The sequence below is a fragment of the Bubalus bubalis genome, chromosome 9 (genome assembly GCF_019923935.1).
Source record: "Bubalus bubalis isolate 160015118507 breed Murrah chromosome 9, NDDB_SH_1, whole genome shotgun sequence".
Classification (NCBI taxonomy): domain Eukaryota; kingdom Metazoa; phylum Chordata; class Mammalia; order Artiodactyla; family Bovidae; genus Bubalus; species Bubalus bubalis.
In genome coordinates this window covers 60312057-60339785 of record NC_059165.1, presented here as the reverse complement: position 1 = coordinate 60339785, position 27729 = coordinate 60312057, and the positions used below count along the sequence as shown (strand labels likewise).

The 27729-nt window shown below is 39.4% G+C and overlaps 1 protein-coding gene across 2 annotated transcripts in view; it reads left to right on the top strand.

The window, feature by feature from the left end:
• The first annotated feature begins 2968 nt into the window (after nt 1-2968).
• Nucleotides 2969-27729, top strand: part of UBE2D2 (ubiquitin conjugating enzyme E2 D2) — a 42540-nt gene continuing 17779 nt past the window's right edge. Inside the window, exon 1 of one of the 2 annotated variants that reach the window (XM_025292603.3) lies at nt 2969-3402. In XM_025292603.3, the coding sequence (XP_025148388.1) occupies nt 3379-3402 (24 nt within the window). In that variant the 5' untranslated portion in view covers nt 2969-3378. The remainder of the gene's footprint in view (nt 3403-27729) is intronic. The other variant, XM_006070799.4, reaches the window with a different exon arrangement.

Genomic DNA, 27729 nt, shown 5'->3' with positions numbered 1-27729 from the left:
TATAATGGGAAAACACAGAAAGGACAAAAACCAAATGTCACAAATGGTTAATTGTTGGATGATGGGAGTATAGTAGACTTTTATTTCCTTCCTTTTGCTTATCTGTATTATTATCTGTATTGCTTATTTCCTTATCTGTATTTCTTGCAATGAAAAATGTAAATTATTTTTTAATGCAAAGTATTGTTGAAAAAAAGTTTTAAAAATGTGACCAATGAGCATTTTTGTACCTCCTCCATTACAGTTCTTAGGAAGAAAAGATTTAGGACTTTGGAATCTTCCTCTCCACCTCCAACCTAAAACCTATCCATCCTGGGCTATTGGACATAGCTTTGCCCTCCTTTGACACTGGATCCATGGTGGTCCTGCCTTATGGGTCCAACCTGTATTTAGTAGGTCAGGCGTTACAAGTTTTGCGGCTGACTTATGGCATGACTTTTAGAAAGATCCTTTTCCTTAGGGGCTCCAGTTTCTCCTCTCTTAATCAGTGATCTTTAAGGTGCCTTCCAGACAGAGGAAGAACAGAATCAGGAACCCCTGGGGGAGACTTGGGAATGTAGGCATCACTGCCCAGAAGAATATTACTTATTATTCTTTGTGTCTTCAGGGTCCTCAACCAGGTAAAAAGCACCTCCCAGACCAGGCCTTATAAAACCAGTCAGCCTTATATTTCTCTGGTCCTGGTTGCAGGGCTCCACACAGAGTAGTTGCTCAGTGAACTCACTTTTTGCCTCTATCTTTTAAAAGTAATCCCAGAATAGGTTTTCTTTTTTAAATTTTTATTTATTTTAATTGGAGGCTAATTACTTTACAATATTGTAGTGGGTTTTGCTATACATTGACATGAATCAGCCATGGGTGTACACGTGTTCCCCATTCTGAACCCCCCTCCCACCTCCCTCTCCATCCCATCCCTCAGGGTCATCCCAATGCACCAGCCCTGAGCACCCTGTCTCATGCATCGAACTTGCACTTGTGATCTGTTTCACATATGATAATTTACATGTTTCAATGCTATCCAGAATAGGTTTTCTAGGCTTGCTTTTGATGGTGAGCTGAACGTAAAGTTGGTTTTAATTATTGGGGCACACATTGTGCAAGTTTTTTGCTGAGGTATTGAAAAAGCAAGAGAGTTCCAGAAAAACTTACATTACAGTTCTTAGGAAGAAAAGATTTAGGACTTTGGAATCTTCCTCTCCACCTCCAACCTAAAACCTATCCATCCAACTGTGTGGATCACAATAAACTGTGGAAAATTCTGAAAGAGATAGGAATACCAGACCACCTGACCTGCCTCTTGAGAAACCTATATGCAGGTCAGGAAGCAACAGTTCGAACTGGACATGGAACAACAGACTGGTTCCAAATAGGAAAAGGAGTACGTCAAGGCTGTATATTGTCACCCTGCTTATTTAACTTCTATGCAGAGTACATCATGAGAAACGCTGGGCTGGAGGAAGCACAAGCTGGAATCAAGATTGCCAGGAGAAATATCTATCACCTCAGATATGCAAATGACACCACCCTTATGGCAGAAAGAGAAGAGGAACTCAAAAGCCTCTTGATGAAAGTGAAAGAGGAGAGTGAAAGTTGGCTTAAAGCTCAACATTCAGAAAACAAAGATCATGGCATCCGGTCCCATCACTTCATGGGAAATAGATGGGGAAACGGTGGAAACAGTGTCAGACTTTATTTTTGGGGGCTCCAAAATCACTGCAGATGGTGACTGCAGCCATGAAATTAAAAGACGCTTACTCCTTGGAAGGAAAGTTATGACCAACCTAGATAGCATATTGAAAAGCAGAGACATTACTTTGCCAACAAAGGTCTGTCTAGTCAAGGCTATGGTTTTTCCTGTGGTCATGTATGGATGTGAGAGATGGACTGTGAAGAAGGCTGAGCGCCGAAGAATTGATGCTTTTGAACTGTGGTGTTGGAGAAGACTCGAGAGTCCCTTGGACTGCAAGGAGGTCCAACCAGTCCATCCTAAAGGAGATCAGTCCTGGGTGCTCATGGAAGGACTGATGCTAAAGCTGAAACTTCAATACTTTGGCCACCTCATGCGAACAACTGAGTCATTGGAAAAGACCCTGATGCTGGGAGGGATTGGGGGCAGGAGGAGAAGGGGACGACAGAGGATGAGATGGCTGGATGGCATCACCGACTCCATGGACTTGAGTTTGAGTGAACTCCGGGAGTTGGTGATGGACAGGGAGGCCTGGCGTGCTGCGATTCATGGGGTCGCAAAAAGTTGGACACGACTGAGCGACTGAACTGAACTGAACAGCTTTATTGCTTATTTGTAACAATTCAAGTGGAGCACCTCTCCTGACAAGCCAGAGACTGGGAGACATTCAAATTGTCACTTACTTGGGGCCTTCCTGGGGATAACCATCTCAGGGCTGCCGGCGGTGTGCATGTAGAACCATAGTCCCGCAGGTGCCCAGGCTGTTATCACGCGGCTTCCCGAGAGAGATTTGACCAGAATCTCGACTTGAGGGAAGTCCCAAGCTATGCCACTGTGGAGCTGTGTGACCTTGGACAAGTCCTTTCCTCCTATGGCCCTACGTGCTCTTCCCCGGTAGGTTTATGCTATGGGGACGGTCGAGTGATCTGGAAAACATTCGCTTTTAAACGTTTATTCATCTCATGTATCACGCGAATGAGAGCCGAGAGCCCACAGGCAAGGCGATCAAGGACCACTACTGGCAAGCCTCTGCGACCCGCGCCACAGGTCTCGCGAGATTTCCCCTCTGCGCTTCGCGGCGTCATCCTCTCGCCGGCCGCGGCAGCGACAGCGACGGCGCGTGAGGTACACAGGGGCGGACCGTATCCCTCCGCCGCCGGCGCGGCCCGGCCCTCCCTTCCCCCGGCCCGCCAATCCCCGCTCTCCCGACCTGCCCCTCGTCCTGGGCCCACCCCGCGCTCCGGCTGCCCCACCCCGGCGGCGCCGCCCGCCCGCGCGTCTCTCGGTCCACCTGCAGCAGGCAGTCCCTCCGGCTGTCCTACCCAGAGCCGCCGGCCGAGCCCGAGGCCTGAGCTCTTGCTCCCCGGCGGAGGGATCCGCGGCGGCTGAGGAGGCGGCGCTGAGCCTAGAAGGAAGAGGCAGCTACCGCGGTGGCGGCGGCGGCGGCGGCGGCGGCGGCTCGGGCGGCAGCGCATAAAGGGGCCGCCGCCGGGTGATGCGGTGACCGCTGCGGCAGGCTCAGGAGCCGAGTTGGCCCCGGCCTTAAGTCCGTCCCGCCGGACCCGCGCTCCGGAACTCCCCATCTCCGGCCGATCCGCAATCACCGAGGAGGCCTCGCGCCCCCTCGCCCCTTCCCCGTCCCTCCCCTGCCCCCGTCCCCGCCCCGGGGCCGCCGCCACCCACCTCCCACGATGGCTCTGAAGAGAATCCACAAGGTAAGCGGCCAGGGATCGGCTGTGTGTTCGGGCAGATAGGCGGGTCGGCCGAGCTGGCTGCGGCCTGCACTTCCCGCCGTCTTCTCCGCCGGACTCCCGGCTTCTTCGGACCGGGTTGCTGGCGATGGCCCGGCCGGGCGGCCTTCACACCCCACTCCCAGTGATGGCGCCCGTAGAGGCCCCGGCGCGCTGCCCGCACTTAGGCCGGAGGTATGCTCGCCGGTTCAACGTTCCTTCCCGGCCTCCTTTCTAGGCCCCGCGTGGAATGGAGTCCCAGGGCCTCTCCCCGGCCTGGGACTGCTGTGCCAGAGGGCCATTGTCCGGCTGTGCCAGGAGGGGGTGCTGGAACTGGGGCGTTGGGAGGCCCCATCGACGGAGGTCGAAAGGGCTCTGTGCCCCATCTCCGCCTGTGCATCCCCTATCCCCACCTGCCTAGGTTCACTCCGCAGAACCCCTTGAGCTTGGGGCCCGTATGAGGAAACCTTTTTGTCCGATCCAGAAATATTTCTTGAGTTCGCTTGCCGTTTAGCGGCCGCACGCTTCCGTCCACTCTGCTCGTCCAGAAACTAAGTAGGAAGTTGAGGAAATAAGCATGACTTTTATGAGGAAGGAGGGAGGTGGAGGGAGAAGCATTTTATTCCGTGAGGTTGCCAAATGTAGTCAGAAACATACTTCAGTTTGCAGGAGTGGATTTAATAGAAAGGGTATTGTCAAGGGTAGAGGTAGAAACCTGAACATTTGAAAACCACTGGAGAGAATTTCACAAAGTTTCCTTTTACATTCTCTTCGCAAAATGGGTTTTAACGCTTAAATTAGGTGATGTTTTCTGGGAGATCCTTTTAATGTGGAAGGGATTTTGCTAGATTTTTCCATTAGAGAAGATTTCTTTGCCCTTTAAAATGAAGGGTTATCTGTAGTTGTCTCTACGGAGGCTTTTGTAATATTGCTTCTAGATTATGGACTTCGCTTAAAATTTAGGGTTTTTTCGCTTCCTTCTAATATTATAACCTCCTATTATCTCTCACTATCTTTTTTACTTAGAGGGGGGAAGCGGCACTGATGCTTTGTTTCGTGTTTGACTTGGCTACTTGGAGAGGCTGTATTAAACCTCTAGCCAGTAAGTAGTAGATCCTGGGATACATTATCTAGGATGGGATGGAGATGCAAGGGGGAAGAGAACTAATTTTCACCTTGCATTTAACTCAGTGAAAATGGAGATCTGGTCAGTTTAAACACTTGAGTTCAGCAGTTGGTCCTGGTTTTATTCTTGATCAAAGACCTTTCCTGTGGAATTAATCCCAGTGGTTATTGTAAATTAGGTTAGATCCTCACCAACTTCTTTTGACTCTGATTTCTATCAAATGAAAAAGGGCAGACTTTAGACAGTAAATCTTGTACTAAAGTGAAGCAGGTTGTTTGTTAAAAGAAGCTCATCCCTAAGTAGAGCTGTCTTGAAACTTTTTAAGGGGCAGGAGCACACTGAGGACAAGTTATGCAAGTAAATAATAGCATTTTTAAGGCTTTAAGGAGTTAATAGATTCTTGAGGACTAATTGAGAAGTTATCAACTTGAAATTATACTTGTAGAAGATTGTGCACTTTTAAAACCTGAAGAAGAATAAACATAATGTGTGATCACTTACAGATCAAGAGATACAGCCCTTAATCTCTACTCTGAGTGATATGTGTGCTATGGAGGTTTTTTTAGAGAAGGAAATAGCACTCAAAACATGCATTTTAATCGTCTTCTTTGCCTTCTTTTGAGATACTGCATGTTTGCTAGATTTTTCTCTAAAAGATACCTTTATTAAAATTTTAGTAAGAAAAATCAAGTGTATACCATGATTATTAGAACTTTTAAAACTCAAAAGTTTTTTTATTAACCTTTTTTCACCTGGTTTATAATCTAGAACTGTCCTCAAAGTATGGCTCAACTTAGACTGCCAGGGATTTGAAAAATAAACTTAATTTTTCGTGTACATAGTAGTCAATAATATTGTGAAAATAAAATGAAGATTTTTTCCCCCAAGCATTTTATATAACACTAATTTTAAATTGAATACAGACTTAACCTAGCTATGGATAAGACCAGTCCTATCTCACCCTCAGCACTAGTAATGTATCTGCGGTGCAGTCCCCCACAGACAGACTTGGCTTACATAATTGGTCTTAGTCTTGAATCTTCCCAGTTACTACTCTCTGAGAAAGTAGTTCTGTTTAAATACCTTACAACTTCGGATAGCATGAACTACTGCATCTGGGTTCTAATAAAATTTTATTAAGAATAAATACTTTTGACCGAGGCAGCTTCAGAAATTCTTTGTCTTGTGTTTCATTGACAAAGGGTAATAGTGTTGTGTGAATCTCACAGTCTTTTAAATGCCATGACTTTTTTTGGAAAAAGCTCTTGATGGACTTTATTTTGATAGAAACTTTAAGGTCGTATATGCTTTAACAGAGTTTACCAAAGAGTTTTCATTTTGAACATCCATTATGGTTCCATGAAGGGTTTGGGACCCTTTGGTATTGTTTGTATCTACACCAAATGGCCCCTGCCTGCTACATTTTGAGGTTTTCTGCTGACATTATGGGTCTTCAGCTTTGATTTTGATGCTTTGAGTGTCTGCCTCTAGCAACACCACCCCCAGCCTTTTTCCAGTTGGCTGCGTCTCATCTGTTGTGGGCTGGGAAACGAGATCACTGAGCTTATTAAAATTATGTCTAAAATAAGATCCAGTAGGCTCTGAGTGAAGAGGGCTTCATGTGTTTTGTGAACTGTGTGGTCTGTTTGACTGATCAGAGACCTTTTTTTTAAACTTGCTTCCTGTTTTTCTTCTTTACTTTTGTTATACAGTGCAGGAGGCTTTTTTGTGCTCTTACAGTGCCAAAGTATTGAAATACAGGGTAAATTTCTTTATTTTGAGGAGGAGTAAAAGGCTAAATATCATGAGGAATTGAAGACAGACCAAAGTTAGGATACTAAAAGCTCTTAACAATAATAGTGACTTGTACATTTTAATGGTGTCCTGCTAGATATAGTTAACATTTGGTATACATAGCTTTAATGCCAGGACTACCGCTTGATTTACTGTATTTCTATGATTAAAGCGTCTTAAATTTCCTGAAAACCCCAGTCAGTTAGTTAATATTCCAGTAAAATAAAATTTCAAACTCTGATGGCTAGGCAGGTAACCAAAGTGAGCAAAGGGAATTGGAGGGAACTAGAAATTGCACGTGCTTTTAGAAAAGGGCACCTGCTATTCAGCTCCCTCCAAATGTTGCTATTGCCAGGATCTGTGCCCAAAGTTACCAGATTTTTTATTTATTTTTTTTTTTTGAGGTAAGCCACAAAACCAGAGTTCTGGCAACCAATTCAAATTAAAAACAAGGACAGCAAAACCAAAAGACACCTCCACACTTTTTTTGGTAGATTGGTAGGTACCAGTTTAATGTATGAATTAAAATTAACAAAAGATTGAGGTTCAGCAAGTAACCAGGAGCGTAAGGATTAAATCATTTGAACCATACTTTCTGTCTTTTTCAAAGTTTGGAAGTATTGCTTTATGTAAATAGGCATAATTAAGTAATTTTTGGGGTAAACTTTTAGTTAACTTCTTCAGTGAAGTTTTGTATGGTTATGGTTGTAGGAAAAACCAGTTTAGTAGACACATTGATCCCAGGCAGATGCTTACAACTTACTCTTCATTGTAATCTGTTTCATGTTATGAATCATCTTTCTGTAGACTACATACTTTCAAAATATCTACGATTGCCAGTTACCAAAGGATGAATTTTAAGGATATGGGAAGGGAGTTGTAATATCATAATAGTACTAGTTTCAAGATTATTTTAAAATAGAAGTGTGATATGATACATTACATTAATCTTATCAGAGGTAAGGATTCAGTTTATTCCAGTCAAAATGATGAAACAAATTAGCAAATAGTCTTGTGGAGTATTTGGAACTTTAATATAATAAGTGGTTGACAGAAGATGACTGAATTAGTTATATATTGGAAAACAGACATCTCTTCTTACTCCACAAGATAAGCTTCTTGAAATCTCTGGGAAGATTTTTTTTTCCTTTAGAAACGATTCTTTGCTTCACAAAGGTTTGTTGAGTTGAGAAACTTTCTTTGGCTCGTTTGGGGTTGCTATTTAAATATAATTTAAACAGCCTTCATTAACTTCATAAATCTAGGGGTGTGTGGGGGTGGGGTGGGGGGTGTGTGTGTGTGTGTGTGTGTGTGTGTAAGTCTCCCAAAGTGGGGTGGGTGTGTGGGTGTTTAAAATCTCCCAAAGTGTATTACTATACTGCTGACTGACAAGGAGGAAGTTTTGACAAAGTCCAATTCTGGATATTTTAGTCCAGAGAGAGAAGGCTGCTAAAATATCCTAGGCAGTTCTCAGGATAGGAATACCTGACTCATGCTTGATGCTGCCAGCAACCTTTGCAGCTTCATCCCAAAATTGAAGGAGCACACTTGTTTTTTCTGTAGAAATAAAGTTTCGGTGGTGAGGTTCCCAGGCTAACCTTCAAAATCATGTTAAAAATATGACATAGAAAAATAAAGTACCGTTTCTTCTTCAGTATACACAATCAAGTGAGATTTCAAGTAATAGAATCATAAAATTTTAGCTCTGCATCACATCTCAGAGCTACGGCCTAAAAAGGCTATGTGACTTAGTAGGGCTGGATTAAGAACCTGGATTTCTTGACTGCTCAGTGTCTTTTCTGGCAGGCACTGTACCCTTACACAGTCATTAGGGGTGTAATCCCAGGGAATGCAGTTTTTTCTTTTGTTCAATGCTCTGGAACCAGAAGATTTTACCTTCGGCATCTCTTTTTATTGTTGGAGAGGTGTCTATGAATTCCCTTAAAACAATGCCATTTTTGTTTTGTTTTTCAGTGTTTTAATTCCCATAAAGCAGAAAAATAAGAAACTATGCAAATTTTGGGTGTTCTATCCTCCGTATATCTTTCATCATAGTCAAATGGGTTTTTTAATTTCTGCAAAAGACTAAGAATCACTGTCCTACCTCCTTAAACACTCTGTTTTAATCTCAGTAGGTGACCCAATTACCTATTCTGTAGAGAAAATAGAAATCTGCGTGAATCCTTTCAAATTTCCTTTGAAGACTTTAAAAAGAAAAAAGAAAAACCAGACCTCACAGCTACAATCTTGAGAGTACTCAGTGTGTATCAGAATGACTGAATCTTCTGAACAACCCTGTGAGAATTCTGTTCTCAGGTTAGAAGAGAAAATGGAGGCTTGGAGAAGTAAACAAACTTGCCTGTGATTGTATGGCTATGATATGAGGAGCCAGGATTCAGATGCATTCAGTCTTGACCAGGGAGCCAACCATTGCTCCAAATATACCTTAGCCATCACTCTTCTTCCCTGTTGTCTCTGGAGAAGCTCTGCTTTTCCCATTGCAAGCTAACTTTTGCTATTCATCCTATTCTTTTGCCAGGTCCTTGCTCTCTAGTAATTGTCCCTGTTCTCCTAGTTCTCTCTTCTTTGACTCCTCGCAGTATCCAAACTTATCTAAGACTTTCCTCCTTAAGAAAAACAACAAAAAAAGCTTTTAACCTCCTCTCCCCAACTAGAGCTGATTCCTTTCCTTCCTCTTCTTTATCGCTTCCATCTCTGACATTTTAGTGCCAAAATTCTTGACAGAATAGTGTCTATTCACTGTTTTGGAACTGTTCAGTAAGGTCACTGATGATTACTTTATTGCCAGATGCAATGGATACCTCAGTTTTTATTTGATTTCTGTAACAGTTGATGTGATTATTACTCATTTCCCTCGGCTTCTGATAAACTGTTTCCTCCTTCTGCATACCTAGTGTTCTAATAAAGTTAGTGTTTCCTAATTTTTTTAGAATAATTTTAAATTAATATTATTGATGGATACAAATAAGAGTTCATGAAATAATGTATACTTGGATTAAAATTGACAGCGCACATGACCCCAGATAAATTAATATATAATATCACAAGCACAAAAATAGGGAAATTATTTACAAACAAAATACATTAAGAGGAAATATTGTTCACTGTCATTTTACTGTAAAGTAACAACTAAGAATAGTATTTTAAGAAAATAAAAGGGATCATCATCAGATGCTGCATTAAATGTGTTACTCTTGAGAATTCCCTGTGGTCCAGTAATTAGGACCCCTCAATTTCACTGCTCATTTCACACCCACTTTCACCTGGGTTCAATCACTGGATAGGAAACTAAGATCCCACAAGCCACTTAGTGTGTCCAAAAAAAGATGTGTTACTCTGTGTTGTTTTCATTACAGTATAATGCGAACATTTGTTTTAAACAGGTGCACTGCAGCAAAAGAAAGAATTAAAGTTGCATATTTTGCAATATTCATGCAGTTAGACTACTACCAACATTATTGTCTCATGGACAGACAGGTCACTTAATTTTAAAAAAGAAGTGTTTGCTTTACTTATCTTTATTTTAAAATAATCTGTTATTTTTGGGTTTAAGAAAGGACTCTGCTTTTCCTTTAAAACTTCCATATTCTAGCTATAGGCCCATAGGGAATGAATTGGTATAGTAGAAATATTAGTGTTCAATATGCTTTGATTAAATAACTTTTCAAATATGTATTATAATAAGCAGAATAAATCACTGAAGTTAAATAGATAATACCCATGGTTAAATGCTGTTTGTGCATCAGAGCATAGACATAATTTGCTTTGTAGTGTGCAAATTTCTTGAGGCATATTACTGCTTTAAATTAGTGTAAATATGTAGTATTTCTTAAAAACATGTATTAAAGATAGGTAAAATTTAGGACAAAAATATTGCCATCTTTATCCCTGTAATACATGTTAGCATCTCATAAGAAATACTACTGTACTTGAAACAATTCTCAGAATTATTTTCCTTTAGTCTTTGTGCTTTTCTGTATGCCTTCTCAACCCACCCCCTCCTCCTTCTGAATTCTTATTCATCCTTGGATATCCAACAGACCACTTCTCTGTGAAGCATGCCCCAGGCATGCAGGCAATAGGGTTCTGCTATAGAACTGTTTCTTAGTATATAGACATGATTGATTATTACCCACTCTAGACTGAATTCTTCTGGGCAAAGTCCCTGTCTTATTCATTATATTCCCAGTACCTGACACATAGTAGGCATTCAGTTTTTGCCAGCAGCGTTTAGTGAATGTCAACAGCAAGTAGTATGGTGGAAAAACTAGTAGAATTTTGGAGCTCCATGTCTACTCAGTCCTGTTCTAACCCTGTGTGTGTGGCCTTAGGCAAGTTACTTCACTGATTTTCTTTGGTCTCAGCTTTCTTGCCTATAGAATGAGGATAATGTCATATACTTTGCAAGCCTGTAAGGGATGAGTAGAAAAGAAATATGGACCACATAAAAGATAGTTTTTAATATTAATTACCACTGGCTTAATTGCCCAGTAATGTTGACCCATGAAATTGGCAGAATCTTGAAATCTTAGATGGTGTCAGTGATAAGTGTTTTCCATTTTACTTTGTTGCCACCCCAGTCGAAAAAGAAGGAAAAAAATGTACACCCTGATGTTGTAAAAATTATGTTTTATAATACTTCTAATCGGAAAAAGGGATTGAATTCCAAATTTTTTCTTCAATAAACTATCTACTGTAATCTTCCAGTACATGTGATGTTTTTGTAAGCTTAGATGTTAAGAACAATTTTCTTAACAGTATCTTGCGATAGAAGTATCTGCTTCTGTCCTTTGAGCACATACCCCTCCCCACCCCTGCCACTTGCAGAACGTCAGTACCTGTTTAAATCATAACACTCCTTCGTCAACTTTTTAAGGGCCTATATCAGATAAAAAAATTTGAAATCAAAGCTGAATTTTACAGAAGCCACAGTGATAATAGTTTAGAAATAGATTTCTTAAAATAATAGTATACTATTGGGAGTGAGTGATTTTCTTTAGATTAAATGTCCTCATGTACACCAGCTGTATCAGCTTCATAGGGCTGCTGTAATAAATTACACGATAAATTACTGAGTGGCTTAAAACAGCAGAAATCTATTCTCTCACAGTTTTGGAGGCCAAAAATCCAAAATCAGCATACCAGCAGAGCCACACACCCTCTGGAAGCTATGTGGGAGAATCCTTCCTTCCCTCTTCCACCTTCTGGTGACTGTAAGCATTCCTTGGTTTGTGGCCACATCACTTCAGTCTCTGCCTTCGTCTTCACACTACTTTCTCTGTGTGTGGTTTCTCTTTTGTCGTTTAAAAGGATACTTAGGGCCTATCCAGGTAATCTAGGATGATCTTATCTCAAGATCCTTAATTTTAAGTATGTTTAAAAGACCCTTTTTCTAACTAAGGTAACATTTATAGGTGATAGGAATTAAGATGTGTCATATGTCATTTTGAGGAGCGTTCAATGCAGTGTACCATCTAATCCCCAAATTCTAATAAATGACTGTTTTAGATTGTAGTTGCCTTTAGGCTTTTCTGTTTTTAACTTTCTAAAATTCTGAAACAGTTTCAGACCTACAGGGAGTTGCAAATACAATACCTAGAACATCTTTTTCTTTGACCATTTCAGAGTAAGGTACCAACATGATGACTCATCAACCCTGAATACTTTAATGTATGTTTCTTACAAACATGGACATCAAAATTAGGAAATTTCCATTGAAATATTACTGCAATCTAATCCTCAGACCCTGTTTAAGTTTTTCCAGTTGTTCCAATAATGTGCTTTATAGAAAAGGATCCAGTTCATAGTTACTCGTTTAGTTTCCTTCGGTTCCTTAGTCTTTCCTTTGCTTCATGGCCTTGACACTTTTAAAGATTAGAGTCCAGTTATTTTGTAGAATGTCCCTCAGTTTGTGTTTTTCTGCTATTTCCTCAAGATTAGGTTTAGGTCACGCATCTTTGATAGGAATGTCACAGAAGCATTAGTCTTTCCCTCTCTGCATCCTATCTAGTGATGCGTGGTTTTGGTTCATTTTTTTTCATTCCATCCTGTCAGATACTATTCAATTTTAGTTTGACCCATTATGGAGAATTTTCACTTCCGTCACTTGATTAAGGGGGTATCTACCAGGGTTTCATACTATGAAGTTACTTTTTTTCCCCTGTATAATGAGTAAATAATTTGTTCAGAGACACTTTGAATATATGTACTTCTTCTGTGTTTTTTTTTTTTATTTTTATTTTAATTTATCTATTACTGCATAAGAAAATACCCTAAAACTTAGCTGCTTAGAGCTGGGTGGTTCTGGCTCAGGGTCCCATGGTTATTGGCAGATCTCAGTTCTTTATGGGTTGCTGGACTTACAGATTCATTTCCTCCCCACATAACGTTTCTCCCACTGAGGGCTGCCTGAGTATACTTGAGACATAGCGCTGGGTTCCCTCAGAGTGATCTGCCAGAGATGGAGCAGCCAAGTGAAAGCTGGAGTATCTTTTATTAACTTAATCTCAGAAGCAACATACCATGACTTCTACTGTGTTCTGTTGACCTCACAGATTCCCCCCCGGGGCGTTGTGGCAGAGGATTACATATGGGAGTGAATACCAGGAGTTAAAGATCACTGGGAGCCAAGTTGGGTACCATGTACTTACTCAGAAGTTTTAATTTATTCATTTTAAAATTTACATTTGTGTGAACTCGTGCTTTCTTTTTTTTAATTCATGTGAGTTATACTAGATTACTATCATTTACTTTAATGCTCAACTTGTCCCCAGTTTGCTTTTTTCCCCATCAGTTGAGCACTTCTTTAAGTTCTGGCACAAAAGATGTTTCCTGCTTTTTCTTACACTTTCCCTGCTCTAGCTCTGTAATCATCTAGGTATGCTGATTGCTTTTGGAATCTCACTGTTTCCACACTTTCTCAGTGTAATTAGTGGATGTAGCTAGGGAATATGTGAATGTGTAGATTTGCTTTTCTCTCTGTGTATCAGAGACCATGAATTTACACTGATGCATCTTAATTCCAGTCCAGTACCATAGGATTCATCCTGTATTTTTTCTTTTTGATATTGACATTCCTTTTCTTACAGTGAAAAACTTGGCTTTCATTAGTGTAATTACTCATTTGATCAGTTCCTCTGTGTATAATCAACTTCCCATTGCTGTGGCCCTCCTGCATAGATACTGTTCTTTGCTCCCCTCTCTCCTAGGGGTGCCCTTCTTAACTCTGTCCTTCCTGACTTGGACATCCTGCACTGAGTTATGCCTATCCCAGTGTGGATAGCCTCACTATTTTAAAAAAACAAAATACAGGACTTATTTGACATAAATATTTAGATTAAAAACTTTAAAATAGTAGTGCTAATTGTTTTTTAAAACAGATACGGAAAAATCAAGTCTAGTGACTGTGATCACATAGCACTTTTCCCAGTTAGAGAATATGGCATTTTCTGTAGCCCTTTTTTTGAAAAGACTAAAACCATAATTTTAGTTTAGTGTTATTATTATGAAACAATTTTGGTAATTCCAGAAGCCTGTGTAAACTCATCTCCATTCTTAGAAATAATTGGAAACAATCATAATTTAAAATCCTGAAGCTTAATCTTTTATTATGTAAGTTTTAGATACTGGTAATGACCAACACCTAGGCGCTTACTATCCAGCTTAAGATTCAGACCTACCTAATTTAGCTTCAGTGTTAAAGTTTAGTCAGCAACCATGGCTTCTCTTGGTAATTTATGAGCTTGGGGTCTTTGCATATATTTAGAAATAATCATGTTTTGATAAAAGTACATTGTTGTTAGTGATGGTTGTGCAACCTCCTCTACTTTACCCGTTATATCAAGGCAGTAATATATTATCACTGAGGTTATAGTAGGTCAGTTTCCTGAGGTTACATACAACATTAATACAAGGTTAAGAAAATTGTTCAAACTTTGAGGAACAAGTAACAATGTATTGGCATTTGAATGATGAACATGACTTAAATCTCAGAGTCTGAGGCACTCTTTTTACTTTAATATCAGTATTTTCATTATCTTCTAGCTTCTGTTAAGTCCAAAACTATTCTGATTCGTGATCCTATATATGTTACCACTTGCCTTTCTGGAAGCTTACAGATTTTCTTTGTCCCCAGTATTGTGAAATTTCCTGATGTTTGGTGTGTAGGTCAATTTTCATTTGTTTTGCTTGACATTCAGTTGGTCTTTTTGGGTCTGTCTATATGGATTTGCTTATTATGGACATTTCATATAAATAGAATCATACAACATATGACCTTTTGTATCTGGCTTCTTTCATTGAGGCAGTGTTTTCAACGTTATCCAAGTTGTAGCGTGTATCGGTACTTAATTCCTTTTTCTGACTAAATAATATTCCATTGTATGAATATACCATGTTTTCTTTTTCCGTTTATCAGTTGATGGGCATTTGGTTTGTTTTAATTTTTTAACTATTAAGAATAATACTGCTGTGAACATTTATCTTCAGATTTTTGTGTGAACATGTTTTCATTCCTCTTGGATATATACCTAGGAGTGGAATTGCTGGATCATACGGTAATTTTATTTAAAATTTTTTAAATTATTTCCTTCTAAGAGTTTTTTTAGCTATAACTCTTATATTTAGATCTTTGATCTGTGTTTTCCAATTTTTAATTTTTGTAAAATACATATAAAATTTACCATTTTCACTATTTTTAAATATACAGTTCATTGCTAGTAAAGATATTTGTATTGTTTCTACAACCATTGCTATCTCCTGAATTCTTCATTTTTCAAAAGTTACCTATTAAGCACTGACTCCTCATCTTTCTCCCTAGCCTTTAAGAACCCACCATTGTACTTTATCTCTCTATGATTTTGACCTGGTTACTCATGGAAGTAGTATTTCTCTTTTTGTGACTGATTTTTTTCACTTAGCACAGTGTCCTCAAGATTCTTCTATAGTGTCAGAATTTCCTTCCTTTTTAAGGCTATTTAGTACTCTGTTGTGTGTTTATACCATGTTTGCCTATCCATTTATTTGCTGTTGGACACTTGGGTTATTTACACATTTTAGCTCTTCTGAGTAATTCTGCAGTCAGCATGGGTGTATGTTTAAAAGATCCTCCTTTCAGTTATTTTGGGTATATACCAAGAAGTGGAATTGCTGGATCATATGGTAATTTTTTTTTAATTTTTGAGAAACTACTGTATTGTTTTCTACAGTGGCTCTACTGTTTTACATTTAGCCCTTGCTCCCCCTCCCTGCTTGTGATACACAAGGGTTTCAATTTCTCCACATCCTCACCAGCACTTATATTTTCTGTTTTTGGTTGGTTCGTTGGCCCTTTTTTTTTTTTTTTTTAATAGTAACCATCCTGATGGAATGAGATGGTGGTCTTTGATCCATTTTAAGTTAATGTTTATATCTAGTGTTCAGTAGGCATCTGAGTTCATTTTTGCATGTGAATATCCAGTTGTCAGCACCATTTGTTAAAAAGATCATTCTTTCCCACATTGAATTGTTTTGGCAGCTGTGTCAAAAACCAATTGGCCATAAATATATGGGTTTATTTCTGGACTCTCAATTCTGTTTCATTGATCTGTATGTCTTTTCTTATGCCAGTACCATACTGTCTTGAATACTGTAGCTTTGTATTAGGCTTTGGAATTTGAAAGTGTGACTCCTCCAACTTTGTTCGTTTCCAAGACTGTTTTGGTTTTTTAGATCCCATGCATTCCCTATGAATTTTAGGTTCTGCTAGGTTTTTTTTAATGGCAGTTGGAATTTTGATGGAGATTGTATGGAATCTACAGGTAAATTTGGGGAGTGTTTGAGCTAGTTTTCCTATATTTTCTGTTTTCCATGTTTATCTTTTATCTGTTTTTTGGAAAGACTTTCTCAGAATGTTTGCTTGCTTGCTCGTTTTAAGGATTTTCCTCTTATTTCATAGAAGCAGTAGCTTCTCTTGGCTTTAAAGATATTCATGATAGTTTTTCTTTTAACTTTTTTCTTCTTCCTGCATGGTCTTTGCTTTTTCCTGCTTTTTTTTTTCTTCACATTGTTTTGGTCTTTATATGTTGAGTGATGTTGAAGATGGCCAGTTTCTTTCACTGTTGTTGTTTATCCTTATTTTAGAATAGGGCATTAAAAAGCTGATTAAAGGGTCTGAGCATAGGGAAGTGAGGTTTGGCAACTGTGAAACTCTATGGTTTGCTGGCAGGGCTGTTCTCCAGATGAATCACTGATGTCAGTGAGTCATATAGCTCTTTATCTTGTGCTGGTCAGTTTTTCTTGAGAAGGGTCTTTTTATCTCCTGCCTGGAATGTACAGGTCAAACTTCCCATGTTTTCAGGACATTGTGTGTATGTTTTCAGGACAAAGTGTGTATGTAAATATTCACTTAACCTTCTGATTTCCATACATCATTCATGCCATTAACTATGCTCAGTGTCTCTGAGTTCTGAGATCTTATGTTTTATCTTCTCTGGAGAACAAACCTCTGGTTTGCTTGGATGGGAAGGACATTCACTGGTAGAATCAGGGAAGTGATCTAGATGTCATTTTTAGTTTTAAGTTATTTTCAGATTTTTACTCATAAACAACATATAATACTGCTTTGGATGTTGTCAGTTTACATAGATGTTATGGAAATGTATACATTTTAAATAGCATGCATTTTCAATGAATATAAATATTCCAACAATATATTTAAAATTTATTCCTCCTATAATAGACATTTTGTTTCCAAGTTTTTATTAGTAAAGATGTTGAAGCTCAGTGTTGCCTTGATGCACATAGGTGAGAGTTTCTCTTTATAGTCAGTAGGAGTGTTTGGTTGTAGAAAGAGGCTCTTTATTTTTGTAAGATAATGCCAAATTAACTTTTTTCTTTAAAATTTTTCATTATTTTGACCATAACATGCTATATAAAGGTACACAAAAATGTGAAGTCGCTCAGTCATGTCTGACTCTGTGACCCCATGAACTGTAGTCCCCCAGGCTCCTCCATCCATAGGATTTTCCAGGCAAGAATACTGGAGTGGGTTGCCATTTCCTTCTCCAGGGTATCTTCCCGATGCAGGGATCCAACCCCGGTCTCCCACATTGCAGGCATACTCTTTACCATCTGAGACACCAGGTGTCTAATAAATTTTAGTGAAAATTTCAGATACATCCAGACATTCAGTAGTCTACAACATATCACCATGTGTCCCATCACCCGTCATTTTGTGTTTATTCTTGATTACCTCTTCCACCTTTCTGGATTATTTCAAACTCAACCCCAAATGTCATATCATTTTATCTGTAAAGAATTCAGAATGTGTTACTTAGAGATAATGCATTGGTTCTCAGTAGGGATAGTTTTGCCTACCAGGTGACGTTTGGCATTGTAAACATTTTTAACTGTCACAGCTGGGAGGCTACTGGGTGCTACTGACATCTAGTAGATTAGAGACCACGGAGCTACTGAACATCCTACAGTGTGTAGGACAGGCCCCCACAACAGAGAATTATCCTTCCCCAAATGTCAGTCATTTCCCAGTTTGAGAAATCCTGAGATAAGGAAGTCTAAGGTACATTCAGTGGTTCTTCCTGTATATATTTCTAAACACATGCTGTTGTATTACACAAAAATTTAATTTCTGGGAATTATAACTCTAAAAGAATAAACACTTTAAAAGTCATACAAAACTCCTGTGAATCTTACTATGTTTATGTGGCTGATAAAAGTATTGGACATTTACATATTTTTAAAATAGTTCATGAATATTATTTGGTGTTATAAAGAACCCTGGGCAATATATTGAAATGTCAGTTCTGAAGGGATGTGGATCACTTGAAATAAACTACTTTTGTCATGACTTTCCACCTTTCTTGGGCCAGTAACTTTCGGTAGCAGGGTAGTTTGGGGTGGGGGTTGTGTGTGTGTTTGTTTTCTAGTATGTTGCAGAATTAGAAGTTGGTATTGTTTTGCTGAGAAGTTGCTATGGTAATAATTGTTGGAAGGATCTATCATTGAGTCTTATTATTTTTAGAGGCTGCCTAGGGATATTTATCAGTTAGTTTTGCTGTATAACAAATGATTCCAAAACATAAAACAGCAGTGATTTATTTCTTAGGATTCTGGATTGACTTGAAGGTTTTGTTTCATGTGTTTGTTATCAGCCAGGGTTATTCTTGTGGCTGTGTTCAAGCTTAGAGGGTCCAAGAAGATCTCTCTCATGTGTCTGGGGCCTTGATGCTGACTTGGCTGCAGTGTGCACCACTGTCCCCCAAATGGCCTTTCCAGCAAGAAAGCCTGAACTTTCTGTGTGGTGGCTTAGAGCTGCGGTGGTGGAAAGAGCAGAAAGAAAAGCTGTCAAGTCTCAACACTAGACTTGTAACTGACGCAGTGTCATATTTGCTTAATTTTTTTTTGGTTGAACAAGATCCAAGGCCAGCTGGGATTCAGGAGGAAAGGAAATAGACTACTTCCTAATAAGAGAAGTGGTATGTTCTTACAGGGAGGGAAAAATTGTTGGGATCTTTGGAGATTATTTACTGCAGGAGAAGTTGTAGTAAGCGTTGTCTTATACTGGCATATTTACTTCTTGGATAAGGTCCCTTGTTATAAATTTAATTCTGTAGTAGTAGAATTTTGCTTCTTTGGAGTCATTAAAAACAGTTCTGAATGGTTGAGTAATATTAAGTTATTAATAACATTTTTTCCAGTTTTAATTCAGAGAAGTTTTTTATGAAGATTTGTTTGGCCAATCAATAGGAGGGAGGAAGGGAAGAGTAGAGGGGAAGGGAAAGGCTTGTTGGATGTGAAATGTAAAAATGTGGTTGTTTTGAGAAGAGGTATAACCGTTTACTTGGGGGTTTGTCTTTTCCTGTCAAAATAACCTAAGTTGCTTTGTTTACCTGCTTTATTTTTAATAAAATATATAATTGATATATAACATTGTGTAAGTTTCTTATACAGTGTGAATTTGATATTTACATAGTGTAAAAAGATTACCACCATAGTGTTAGCTAACACTGCCATCATGTCCTATAATTATTTCTTTTTCTTTGTGGTGGGACCATTTTAAGATCTACTCTCTTAGCAAGTTTCAAATACATAATACAGTATTGTTAACTATAATTGCCATGTGCATTAGATCCCCAGAACTTATTTATCTAATAACTAGAAGTTTGTACTCTTGTTGTAGGAACAAATAATTTTATACTACCAGTCTTATTCTTTCCAAGACTGTCACATAATTCATGATCTTGATAACATAAGGCTGACTGCTGCTGCTGCTGCTGCTAAGTCACTTCAGTCGTGTCCAACTCTGTGCGACCCCATAGACGGCAGCCCACCAGGCTCCCCCTGTCCCTGGGATTCTCCAGGCAAGAACACTGGAATGGGTTGCGATTTCCTTCTCCAATGCATGAAAGTGAAAAGTGAAAGTGAAGTCACTCAGTCGTGTCTGACTCTTCGCGACCCCATGGACTGCAGCCTACCAGGGTCCTCTGTCCATGGGATTTTCCAGGCAAGAGTACTGGAGTGGGGTGCCATTGCCTTCTCTGAAGGCTGACTAGGATATGCTATTTTTTTTTTCTTTTCTACTTGATTCATAATGTTTTCATACTTTTCCTTTACCATAACAAAGAACAACTTCTGCCTGTCACCTCCTCTTTGTTAAAAAGTGCTCTCAGAATCCTCAAGTAGCACCACTATAATGCCTATATAGGTTAAACATTCTCTGTAGGTTAATTGGTCAGATCTGCCATATCAAAAACTGCTTAGGAGAACTAAGCTTTGTTGTTAACATCAGGAATTTAAAATGTTTTTGAAAAGGGTAATAGTACCAAACCTTTCTCCAGCCTAACTATTGACTTGAATTTTCTGTCTGGCCCTCCCCCAATCTTTGCTGCAGACAAAATGGAAATCCTTTTATACTGAGAATTTCATCATAGCAAAAAGGAAACCGTTGTTTTCTCTTACTGTCGTGATACTAGTACCGTCCCCAAGATAGTAGTACATGTTTCTATTATTGTGTAGCATATAGTTGATTAAATGGCATCTCAGGTGATTTTAATGTGGACAGAGAACTCTCCTGTCTCTAGGCTAACCTAAAATGTAACTTTGAAAAGACATTTCTTCAGATGTACCTATTCACGCTTTGGTTAATACTGTTTAGTGTCATGTTTTAGAGGTTGGACTGTTCTTGAGGGATGGACAAGTCATTTTTTTTTTATCTGTCTTTATAGTTGTTCTAAAGTACAATCCCAAGCAAGTATGTAGCAAGTCATCTAGCAGAGTACAATTTAAGTTTACTTGAGTGTTGGTCACATCTTACAGAGATTTCAGCCAGTAGGAAGACTGATTTAACTGTGGATAGATTCATCGTCTTGAACAGGTGGTGCAGTGGTAAAGAATCCACCTGCCAATGCAGTAGATACAGCAGACTTGGGTTCAGTCCCTGGGTCGGGAAGATCACCTGGAGAAGGAAATGGCAACCCACTCCAGTATTCTTGCCTGGAAAATCCTATGGACAGAGGAGATTGGTGGGCTACAGTCCATGGGATCACAAAGACTTGGACATGACTGAGCACCTGAGCACATGCTGATTCATCGTCGTGAACTCCTTGAGTTGTGTTAGAGAACTCATGAAACAGAAGCTGTGCTTTGAAGTAGTGAAGAGTAAAGTCCATGGAAAGTGTTATTTTTAAGTTTTGAGGATTTACAGTCTTGTGGTGGTTTACACACTAAGTTGTGTCCGACTCTTAAGACTCCATGGACTTAGGACTCCATGCAGGACTTAAAACTCCTGCCAGGCTCCTCTGTCCATGGGATTCTTCAGGCAAGAATGTTGGAGTGGGTTGCCATTTCCTTCTCCAGGGGATTTTCCTGACCCAGGGATTGAATCCGGGTCTTGTGCATTGCAGGCAGACTCTTAACCAACTGAACTACAAGGGAAGCCCTAGTTAAATAGTATTTATATATTTCAAAGCATCTGAGTACCAGAACTTAACCATATGCTACTACTAAAAATAGTACATGTGAATTATTTTAGGGGCGAGTAGGGTCTCATGGTTTTATGGAGTATAATGAGAAAAAGGATGTTGTTTTTAACTCTTTTTAAGGTCCTCATTGTCCTGCCACTTGTAAGTAGCCTAGAAGCACACCAAGATAGTGATAATGTCATTTGTTTATTTCCCCATTTTCTCAGGCTTCGGGCTGTGGTACATGGTGATTAGTGCCATAAAAGAGTTCTTTAGGTTTCTAGTTTGTTGTGTAGTTGTTAACTGAGGTGGAATCAACTGGTGTAGATTCTGGTTATTCGAATGCCAAGAACAGAGCTCTTTTCTTAGTTATTTCAGTGTTTTCTTCTGAGCTTAGTACTGAAATCTTTTGACATGTGTTATAAGTGCATAGACTCTTCCTATCTACTTGGCTATATGCCAGGCTCATTTTGGAAATAGAATGTGGAAGAACACTGACCACTGCCTCAGTAACTAAAGGAGAGGTAATTTCAGATCCTGACAGAGACCTTGTGTGGAGTCTGACCTAACCTGACAATTTAGCTACCAGCCATCATCAGCTCCAAGAGCAAGAAGCCGCTACTTGCCTGTTTTGCTTCTGGTACCATTTGTACCTCCTTAATATTTTTGTTCCCTTACTTATTACAGAATTAGTCTTCTGGAAGACTTGTGATTTTCCTATCATAACTGTCATTTACTCAGGCACTTTCTACTTTGTCCTTGATTGCCAAAATTCTAAACTTGTTCTTTATTAGGTATTTATAGGATCCCTTGGCTGCAGTATCAGACTATTACTGCCTTCTCAAGTGCCTTACTTCATTAAATCTAAGATGCTATCCATTGAAAGATGTAGAAGTGAAGTCACTCAGTCATGTCCAACTCTTTTTCGACTCCATGGACTATAGCCTACCAGGCTCCTCTGTCCATGGGATTTTCCAGGCAAGGATACTGGAGTGGGTTGCCATTTCCTTCTCCAGGGGATCTTCCCAACCCAGGGATCGAACCCAGGTCTACCCGCATTGTGGGCAGACGTTTTACCGTCTGAGCCTCTAGGGAAGCCTTGAAGGTTGTACTACTAAGAAAAAAAGATATTGCCAATGAAGCTGACATACCATTGATTATAGTAGGCAGTTTGATGTCAGGTATATTAAAAAAATCATACAATCAATGAAAGATAGTATTATCCTTTTCTAGGTACTTAAAGGAGAAGGAAATGGCAACCCACTCCAGTACTCTTGCCTAGAGAATTCCATGGACAGAGGAGTGTGGTGGACTGCTGTCCATGGGGTTGCACAGAGTCGGACACGACTAAAGTGATTTTGCATGCATGCATGCATTGGAGAGGGAAATGGCAACACACTCCAGTATTCTTGCCTGGAGAATCCCAGTGACAGAGGAGCCTAGTGGGCTGCCGTCTATGGGGTTGCACAGAGTCGGACACAACTGAAGTGACTTAGCAGCAGCAGCAGCAGCATATGTAAAATTACTGTGTGTAATTGTAACAATCTATTCTTCAACAGGTATTTACTGGGACTCCCTCTGTATAAGGAACTGTGCTGGATATCAAATTCCTATTTGTCATTGGGTCGAGAGACATTAAATAATCATACATATAAACTATCTTGAGTTGCTAAGGCAACGTGCACTTTTTCATCATAGTATTTAACAGAAAATGGGGGAAAGGGGCTTCTAGGAAACCTCTCAGCACATTTAAGTGAAGGCTAAAGGTGCGTGTGGTAGGAGGGTGCCTAGAGTATTCCAAGAACACTGTTCTGGAGTCTTGAACTAGTTGAAATTTAAAAGCTAATTGACGAAGAAAAAGCTTTGAAATGAGTAAATGGTAGTTCATATAGGTAAAATAAGGTCTTGAAAAGGTTCTTGATCCTCAGTAATGAACAAAGAATATTGTCTTTAATTAGAACATTTTCATCTAAGTGGTTATTGCTGAAGTGCTCAAAGAAATGAACTCCTTATTCTCTAGTGTTACCCAGTCTCACTCAAAACACCTATTCCATTCATGTTCAGTAATTAAATCTGAATATATTTTTGTCACTATAGACTTTCTATTTTCTGGCACTGTAGGTGATTAGGCTGAATTGGACTGGACTTCCTCCTGTAAGTTGTTAATGTACTTTTGTTTATCATCTCATTTGCCAGTGTTTAAACATCAGTTCTGCTTGATATTGTGCTAGACATTCACTCATCTACTCATTCAGACATTTGAGTGTCTCTTAAGTTCCACCCTGGAAAATGCGGTAAAGATTGTATTATACCTTGTCTCTAACTCAAGGAATTTAGAATTAAGTATTCCAGGGGTAGTGTTAAGGGTACACATAAATTTTGATAGTTGTGGATAAAAAATTGATCATAAGGTATTACTATACATGATGCTAGATTTGTATAGTATAGTTAATAATAAGCTGCTTGGAAAAGGAAGGAAGTCCCTGGGAAATAAGATTTTTTTTCATCCTAAAAAAAGCAGTGTATGGACAGTAATCTTTTAAAGTGAAAATATTTAGTGTTGATGTGTTTTAAAATCATAACTGTGCTATTGTGAAAATAGATGAAAGTGAACTGGGCCTAGCTTTTTTAAAACAATTTTTTAACCTCAGATTCATAATTAGGTTAATCACATGCATTGTCAGAATTTCATATTGGTTTCTCCTTTGGGTGCCAAAACAAATATGAATCCTTATGACTCAGCTGTAATTTGTTTTATAGAAATTTCAGGGAATTCACTGGTTGTATAAGCTTTCAGTATTTGCAAACTTTTAGTTTGCAACAGATAAGATTATATAAATGACTAATTTTGCTAATATCTTTATATAGCATATCATTTCCCCTTTAAAAGATATGTGCTTCCCCCCCCCCAACCCCTTTCTATACAGAAAAAGTATTTTAAGCCAGAAACACATCCGCTATATATTTGATCACTACTGGAAGCTATCAACATTGTCACACAAATAGCACTTGTAAGGATTTTCTGGAATTGGACAAAAGTAACTTCACAAACAAACAAAAAAACCTGTCTTTAAAAATTAATAAAAACATGTGATTGCCTTAGAAAGGAAATTTATATTGTGTTAACTATATCTGAAAAGCTATTGATAATGTGCTTTCTCTTACTATAAACATTCTCTTAAAACATTTTGATCACAGTGTTATTAATGTACTTAATACCGCTGAACTGTATATTTAAAATGGAAAAAAAATGGATAAGATGGTAAATTTTATGTTTGTGTATTTTACCACAGACAGAAAACCACACTGAAGTAATTTATAGTCCAGATTGGGGGTGGTGGGGGACAAGGTATAGATAACTTTAGGACAGTATTAGCCATGTTGGGTAGATTTCTTTATGTCATGTTTAAAAGTCTTTTATTCTACAACAACAAAATTTCTTTAGGATAAAAAGTGTTCTTGGTTCCTTCAGACTTATTTCTGACTTTCCTGCAGACATTAGGCATTTGTGAAAATAAAATCTTGGGTGGGGAACGTGGCATTGGAAGAATGGGCCACAGAAAGAAGCAAAGCCTGGTTCTGTGCCCAAACAATAGTGTCGCTTTTATTCAGGACTTGCTTAGAATCTTGAATATTCTTATAAGGATGTGGATTATAACATTTCCCAAATTGATTTGACCCTTAAACCTATAACCAAACCATGTTTTTTTAGTTTAACTTCATTGTTTTATAGATATGGGAGTTCTGATCTAGAGAAGTCGAATGACTTGCTTAAAGTTACCTAAGAGCAGAATAATAAAACATCAAGGGATGTTAAGACTTCGGAAAAACTGACTTCTGCCTGTTGCCCCTGTTGATATCAGCAGGAACATAAACAGTTGTAGAATAACCATTATAATCCTTATGAAGCTAATTTTCATTTAACATAATTACACGAGATGGTTAGTTTCCAGTATTTACAGAAGGCTTGTCAGATAGTGGTGAATGACGATTCACATGGCGGATAGTTTCTATCATGTTCATCTCTGTGTTCTTAAATTGTTGACAGGTGAATTTACCTCTTGGTTAAGCATGCTCTAGGAATAATTTTCCCATTTCTAGGCAGTGATTGGATTTGCAAGTTCCAGTGTGTTGAACAGTACAGTTATTTCTGCCTGGGTGTATGGGTTGAGGAAATAATTTTTTAAAACCCATACATAATCAAAGGCTTTGATACACAGTTTAAAAAGAGGAGGGGTACTTATTATTTATAGGGCTTCCCTGATGGCTCAGCGGTTAAGAATCCACCTGTAATGCAGGAGACGCCTGCTGGAGACATGGGTTCAATCCCTGTGTTGGAAAGATCCCCTGAAGAAGGAAATGGCGACCCATTCCAGTATTCTTACCTGGAAAATCCCATGGACGGAGGAGCCTCGTAGGCTACAGTCCATGGGGTCGTGAAGAGTCGGACACAACTGAGTGACTTCACTTTCACTTTTATGCATTGGAGAAGGAAATGGCAACCCACTCCAGCGTTCTTGCCTGGAGAATCCCAGGGATGGGGGAGCCTGGTGGGCTGCCGTCTATGGGGTCGCACAGAGTTGGACACGACTGAAGCGGCTTAGCAGCAGCAGCGTTTAGATTGGGCTAAGCTGAGTAAAGGTCAGTTTTCATTCCAATCCCAACGAAAGGCAATGCAAAAGAATGTTCAAACAACCGCACAACTGCAGTCATCTCACACGCTAGCAAAGTAACGCTCAAAATTCGCCAAGCCAGGCTTCAACAGTACATGAACTGTGAACTTCCAGATGTTCAAGCTGAATTTAGAAAAGGCAGAGGAACTGGAGATCAAATTGCCAACATCTGCTGGATCATGGAAAAAGCAAGAGAGTTCCAGAAAAACATCTACTTTTGCTTTATTGACTATGCCAAAGCTTTTGACTGTTTAGATCACAACAAACTGTGGAAGATTCTTAAAGAGATGGGAATACCAGGCCAGCTGACCTGCCTCCTGAGAAATTCGTATGCAGGTCAAGAAGCAACAGTTAGAACTGGACATGGAGCAACAGACTGGTTCCAAATTGGGAAAGGAGTATGTCAAGGCTGTATATTGTCACCCTGCTTATTTAACTTATATGCAGAGTACATCATAAGAAACGCTGGGCTGGATGAAGCCCAAGCTGGAATCAAGATTGCCAGGAGAAATATCAATAACCTCAGATATGCAGATGACACCACCCTTACGGCAGAAAGTGAAGATTTAAAGAGCCTCTTGATGAAAGTGAAAGAGGAGAGTGAAAAAGTTGGCTTAAAACTCAACATTCAAAAAATGAAAATCATGGCATCTGGTCCCATCACTTCATGGCAAATAGATGGGGAAACAGTGGCTGACTTTATTTTTCTGGGCTCCAAATTCACTGCAAATGGTGACTGCAGCCATGAAATTAAAAGATGCTTGCTCCTTGGAAGAAAAACTATGACCAACCTAGACAGCATATTTAAAAAGCAGAGACATTACTTTACCAACAAAGGTCCATCTAGACAAAGCTATGGTTTTTCCAATAGTCATGTATGGATGTGAGAGTTGGTCTATAAAGAAAGCTGAGCACTGAAGAATTGATGCTTTTGAACTGTGGTGTTGGAGAAAACTCTTGAGAGTCCCTTGGACTGCAAGGAAATCCAACCAGTCCATCCTAAAGGAAATCAGTCCTGTCTATTCATTGGAATGACTGATGCTGAAGCTGAAACTCCAATACTTTGGCCACCTGATGCGAAGACCCTGATGCTGGGAAAGATGGAAGGCGAGAAGAGAAGGGGATGACACAGGATGAGATGGTTGGATTGCATCTCCAACTCAATGAACATGCTGCTGCTGCTGCTGCTAAGTCGCTTCAGTCGTTTCCGACTCTGTGCGACCACATAGATAGTAGCCCACCAGGCTACCCGGTCCCTGGGATTCTCCAGGCAAGAACACTGGAGTGGGTTGCCATTTCCTTCTCCAATGCACGAAAGTGAAAAGTGAAAGTGAAGTCTCTCAGTTGTGTCCAACTCCTAGGGACACCATGGACTGCAGCCTACCGGGCTCCTCCATCTATGGGATTTTCTAGGCAAGAGTCCTGGAGTGGGGTGCCATTGCCCTCTCCCAATGGACATGAGTTTGAGTAAACTCCAAGAGTTGGTGATGGACAGGGAGGCCTGGTGTGCTGCAGTCCTTGGGGTCGCAAAGAGTTGGATACGACTGAGTGACTGAACTGAAGCTGAGTAATAGGTTTTTGCTGGGTATTTTCTATAGTCTTAGTTGACTTGAATTTTTTAAAAAGAGTACAGACATTAATCTCAAATAAGGTTACTACTTCTGCTTATACTCAGTTCAGGGAAAGATTGCTATTGATACATTTTTATCAATTTGTCTTTAAAATAGAAGGTAGCATTATT